The sequence below is a fragment of the Camellia sinensis genome, chromosome 13, assembly GCF_055761805.1.
Source record: "Camellia sinensis isolate YWXY chromosome 13, ASM5576180v1, whole genome shotgun sequence".
NCBI lineage: Eukaryota > Viridiplantae > Streptophyta > Magnoliopsida > Ericales > Theaceae > Camellia > Camellia sinensis.
In genome coordinates, this window is record NC_138973.1 from 45,765,844 (window position 1) to 45,772,197 (window position 6,354).

Here is a 6,354-nt window from a genome sequence, read left to right on the forward strand (position 1 = left end):
AACTTTGCTCTATCCATGGCTTCATATATAAAACCTATTGTGGGCTTTTCATTCCCATCTACAAGTCTAAGCACCTTTAGAAGTGGTTTTTGAACTTTTAATACATCTGCTGCCTTGGTCCAAAAATCCCTACTTTGTATAATTTTTTTCGCTTCTTTTGCATCATCCTTTTTGGACCATTTGTTGTGCTTCCACTCTTGAGAATGAAACATATCTTGTAAAGCAGTCTTATGCTTAGCAATGCTTTCCAAAGTAATGAAATTGGTGGCAAAGCATGTGATGACAGGACGTAACAACTCTCTATCTCCTGTGAATCTCTTCATAAAAATCAATGACCCAATTGGAGTTGTAAATAAAGCGTGTGATTACTTTTGCACAATCCAACACCTTTGCTACACTTTTTTTCTTTCCAATATCCTCTAACATAAGATCAATACAATGAACTGCACATCCTATCCAATACAAATTCTCCCTTTTTTGCATGAGTTTGTAACCAGCTGCCTTTATCGCAGCTTTGTTATTAGTTACGATTTGCACAACATATTCTTCTCCAATTTCATCAACTACCTTGTCCATGAGGCCTAAGTAATAATTAGCTGTCCTACTAGGTACATCAGTTACATCCACAGACTTCTGAAAAATTGTTCCACGATTGCTATACACAACAAAATTAACAATGTGCTTTCTTGTGGGTCCAGACCATCCATCACACATAATTGTAACACCTCTCTCAGCCCAACTAGATTTATGAGATTTTATCCAATTTTGTAAAGGTTCATACTCCACTGGTAAATACACTTCAGTTACCTGTTTAATAATAAATAACAAACAAAAACTATTAACAAGCATCTTAACAATTTATTTATTTTTAAACATAAATAGAGTTTTTTCAAACTTTAAGTTAGAGGCTTACTTCATAAGAAGTAGGTAGCTTTGTTCCTTTTCCAACCTCTCTTGCAGTATCCAACATTGGTTCTAGCCATTTAGAATTAACAACATTAGTAGGCACTGGAGTGAATAATACAAACTGGCTAACTGCTCTTCCTAATTTTTTCTTTGCTTCTTTCAAGAATCTAGAGGAGAGTTTGGATTGTTTGTTGCCATTGGTCCTATAAAGATCCACATCTATGTCTAATAATTGAACTTCTGGAGAGGATGTATCAATCTATTTCCTACCTGTACTAGCCTCACGAACACTATGGCTTCGCCGAGCAAAACCAAGAGGAGGTGCAACCTCAATATCGTCAGCCCTATTTTGTCGGGCCATAACCATTTCTAAGTCCTCCTCATCATTTTCATCATCATCACACTGACTGGCTCTAATTTGTTCTATCAATTCCTCATTCATATTTCTTTTGTCAAGCTTTTTGCCCTTATAATTATTCAAATGATCTGTCTTAGTGTTCGAACTTCACCACTGACATTAGCACAAGGTGCGACTTGACCTTTCATATGGGCCAAATGTTACTTCAACCTAGTTATACCACCATTTAGCTCTTTTCTACAAAATTTACACCTAATTTTATTAAATTTCCAACCAATATCATCACTTGGAGGTTTTCCATTAGAACCACCTTTGTGCGCCATTATAACTTTCAATTATCTACAATAACAATTCTCAATTAACAAATATTGTAATTCTAATTTAGTTACTAATAATAACGCATTTAAAATAAAAATAAAAAATCTAAAATATTAAACCTCTTTACCTCTTTAAAAAAATCTGACAGATGAAACCTCTTTAAAAAAAATCTGATATAAAAATAATCTGAAATAAAAAAATTTGACAGATTAAAAAATCTAAAATAAAATCTGAAATAACAATAAAAAAATCTAACAGATTAAACCTCTTTAAATAAAAATAAAAAATCTAAAATATTAAACATCTTTAAAAAAAAATGAACAATCAAGCTGTTGACAGACAAAAGTTTTGAAAACTGTAGCGAAAGTCAGTCAAGCAGATTTGATACATGAACCTAATTATACATTGCTACCACTTAATTTATTGGTTTTAATAGGTTCATGAACAATGAGTCTAATAAATCAACTTAAAGGAATGAAGAAGTGAAATAAGTATGAAACATACTCTACAGGTACATTGCTAAGAAAAAAAAAAATAATAATATATATATAAATATTTGAACAATCATAAATATACATATTAAAATATCTCTCTTCCCATACCATTATATAACCACAGAACAATGGCTTAAATCAACTACAAAACAGAAAAAAGGAAAAAAAAAAAAACAAACAAAACAAAACAAAACAAAAAATATATATAAATATTTGAAAAATCATATATATATATATATATATTAAAATATCTCTCATCCCAGACCATAATATAACCACACAACAATGGCTTAAATCAACTACAAAACAGGAAGAAAAAAAAAAATATATATATATATATATATATAAATATTTGAACAATCATAAATATATATTAAAATATATCTCATTCTCATCCCATACCATAATATAAATAATAAATTACCACAAAACAAACAGAAAAAAGGGGAAAAAAAAAAAAAACAAATTATAAACCAAACACAAACAACTTAACAAGCAAAAGCATGACTTATTCTTCCAAAAGAAAAAACTGAGCATGACAAATATATAAACAGAGCATGAGAGAGCACACCTTCAACGAAGAAGCTTGAAAGCGATGATGGGTTTGGGTTCGATTTGATGCTTCTCACTGCAACACTTTACAAGATCGATGCCCCAGGGAGATGGATTTAGGTTTGATTGACGATTTGGATTTGGTTCGATTGAGGGTTTTTCTTTAGAGGTTGTGTAGACATCCCCTGAACGCCCCGGGAGGAAATCCCGTTCTGTTCATTTTGGGCTCACTACAGTTCGGACTCTCAAATCGTCATGGTTCTTAATCTAAGCCAAAAAGTCCAAATCCGGTAAATTATTTTGGAAAACAGATTTTTAGGAAAGAAGGGCCAAACATGGACTGCTTTGCCAGATACAGAGTCGCCACCTAAATATTTTATTTTGGGAATTTAGGAAACCCTGACTCGTTTGCCTAAGGCCACGTGTCCGTCATCACCAAAGTTGCCTCGACTCGGGAACTTGGGTACGATTGGGGAAGGTCAGTTATGAGCACCCCCTCTCGCCCGATCCGAAGATCGGCCTCTACTAACCATGATATCTTGTTTTGAAAACATTATGCGTTCTTATTCCAATTATTTTAGCTAGAATTACTATGTGATGCGCACAACACAAAAGTATAGACTAAATCGTCTAATTTGGAACAAAGCATTGCATATCCGTTTGTTTAGAAAACGTTTGAAATTTGCTACTCGCGAGTAGGCTAAAACACGGATTTCAACGAGTTGTTCCAATTCAAACAATCCAACCTTCACCCACAGGCAGTCATGCAGTTATATCACATAAGCATTTAGCCACATGGTAAGCATGCTGTCATGGCAACACTCACACGCATGCAACGATGCTAAAGCGAAAAGACTTACAGAGTACTCCAAGCCAAAACATAAGTTATGTTAGAAATCCATGCATGGTCTTAATTATACAAAAATGCCTAATGTAACACATGCAGGAATGCAACTATAATAGGCTCGACTATTCTAAAATGACATGTGAAATGCTACAGGTAACACGTATTTAATTTGGGATTGAAATACAAATGCAGTTAGTATGATGTGCCGAGCCCGGTGCATGCAGAACGAATGAATGTATGCAAACATGTTATCATAAGTATGCTAATTGAAACATACCCTGAACTAACCATTGAAAGCTAGTAAATAAAAGGGAAGAAAGACGTGGGGTTGGAAGACATACACACACTCACGCACACTTATTACACAATTTCCCTCGCTCGGAGGGTCCGAATAAATAATACAAAACAAATAAATAATTAACCCTTCTAACTAATTAAATATTACATATCTTCTATTTAATTAACAAATTAAATGCAGAAAGAGGATGGCCGCAGCCCTGCCTCGGAATGCTAGGATGATGCATGCTCGACTCGCCCTGCCCGAAAACCCGTGCCATGCCACTGTTGCCTCTGTTTACATTGCCTTGCTCCTCTGAAAATTCTGAAAGTCCCCATACCCATTTTGAATCACCCTTTGAGTGCTCTGGGGGGTCACCGGCCACAATTCAAGTTCACCGGCCATAGGGATGGATTTATCGGCCAAAAGTTACACCACCGGCTGGATATTGATGGTCGATCGGCACTGTATGTAGCTGGCCGGCCATTTCTTTCTGCAGAAACCTGTTTTTGACAGCAACAGAGAGCAGACAGTGCATGGCAAGGAAATTCAAAGCAATGTATGCATGGCCACTCTCCCAATCATGCTACGGACTCATGGGAGTGTGACCCTCGGTACTCGGGCCACCAATCACGCATTTCGATGCATGATGGCCTAAGGCACCAAGTTTGCAACTTAATGTAAATGCATACATAAAAGAGATAAATGCCTTATGCCCTATCCAGTTGGGGTCAAGGGCATTGGCGACCGAGAGTTGAGGCGTGTTTCGTCACTTTGAGTACGAACACACCTCACCCCTCATGCTTGGTTTGACACCCCAAACCAAACCATGCAATGCATGTATACAAACATGGCTAAAAAATGTAACGTGGCTCAAATATGCAACATGAGGCTAAGTTACAAGGCATGCCAAATGCAAGGTAACCTATCATGCAAGAATGTAAAGTGCCAAGTATGCAATGCTACAATGCGATGCAACCTAATATATGATGCAAGCATGGTGTAATGTAAGCCCGTAATTAGAGGCAATATGTCAAACATGCAACTATACACAAGGAGGGACTTAAACCGAAATGGGAGGCCTCAGCCACACCCCAAAACAATGGCCAAAAGATTATGCAAAAGGGGACAAATTATGCATGCAAGTGTGCACACACCAAGGCCCATCACCCAAGCATGGAGGGCTACTCTCAAGAACACTCAAAGGTGATATACATGGACATTAAACAATCATGTTAAACTCTGAAAAGCATGCCAAGAATGCCAAAACATGCTAGGGAATGGATACAAAAATGGAAGGGATTCAAGGCCACAAAAGAGAGCGTTGCTCAACACCTACCCCAAGCACTCATGGCATGAACTAAGCAACCAAAAAAAAAGAAAAGAGTTTCTATGCATCAAAATACACCCCAAAATTCACTGATATGGTAGCCTCAAATGCCTAAACATGGTATCATACACAATGACTCATTTTTAGGCATAAAAGAACAATCCTTCAAGGCATGAAAGGGGTGATGAATGCAAGCATACAAGCATGGATTAGGGACTGAAATAGCATGAGAAGTGATTCCAAATCGCTAAAATAACCCGACTAAAGCATGCTCATGACTCACACCATCAAGGCTTATAAGCCAAAATACAAAGGGGCTACCCTAAACACGGCAAATATGACCAAAACAGTTCCCAACAGACCTCAAGCATGGTAAGACATGGATAAGAACTTCACAAAGTTAGGCCAAAACATGAGAGCATGGTAGACTAAATACATGATGCACTTCTAGGCAAAAGAGAGGAATACAAAGCAAGTATATTAAGCATGGAAGGGGTCACTAATCCGACCAAAAACAGAGGCATAATATGACCCAATAACACCCAAAAACCTCTGGAATGAAGCCAAAAACAACTAATCATACATGTTACCCTTATGGGCCAAAAATGCAAACAAAAGAGAGACCAAGGGAGAGGGGTGTCCCTCCCCTATGCAAGACTTCAAAACCCCTTCTTCACTACTAAAAATCCACTGGATTTCAGTGGTGAGAAGGCCAATACACAAAAGTCCCCAAAGCTTATCAAAGAGAGCACAAAAGGGGCCAAACAAGGCCTAAGAGGGGGAGGTCGACCCCCAACACCGAAATGACCTTAATGAAAGATCTTAAGCAGGCAAATACAAGACGTTTTTCAGTTATACACAAAACTTAAATCAATATGCAAGATAGGTTAAAGACTAGTGCAAGATTGGGGAATATAAAGTAAATAGTGTTACCCTTGAAGAACACTTCAAGAACAGCAAGTTCAGCCCTCTTCTTCTGATCAAAACTAACCCAATGCTCCAAGAACAAACCCTCAAGACCTCCAAATTCGAAGTATGGTGTAATAGTAGGTGTCTTAGTACAAAACTAAGAACTAAATACACTTTTAGGCCCTCAAACATACACAAAATGAAGAGAGAGAGAGGGAGATATAGAGAGAGAAAATATATATATTAGAACATATATGTTTTAGGTTTGATTTTGCTGAACCTCCCAAATGGAGAAGAGAGGTCTCCTTATATAGACAAGGCAAAGACTTGAAGCTTCTAAGAGAAGCTATCCCAAAGGTCCAA

At 37.0% G+C, this 6,354-nt stretch overlaps 1 protein-coding gene across 1 annotated transcript; it reads right to left on the reverse strand.

Moving 5' to 3' along the window:
• Window positions 1-300: 300 nt before the first annotated feature.
• LOC145805348 (uncharacterized) lies at window positions 301-1,348 on the reverse strand. Its single transcript, XM_082900468.1, has 3 exons — window positions 1,177-1,348; window positions 914-1,131; window positions 301-807 (listed from the first exon to the last, which is right to left on the reverse strand). Exons 1-3 carry the CDS (start codon window positions 1,346-1,348, stop codon window positions 301-303), a joined length of 897 nt encoding a protein of 298 aa, XP_082756594.1.
• Between the last annotated feature and the right edge of the window lie 5,006 nt (window positions 1,349-6,354).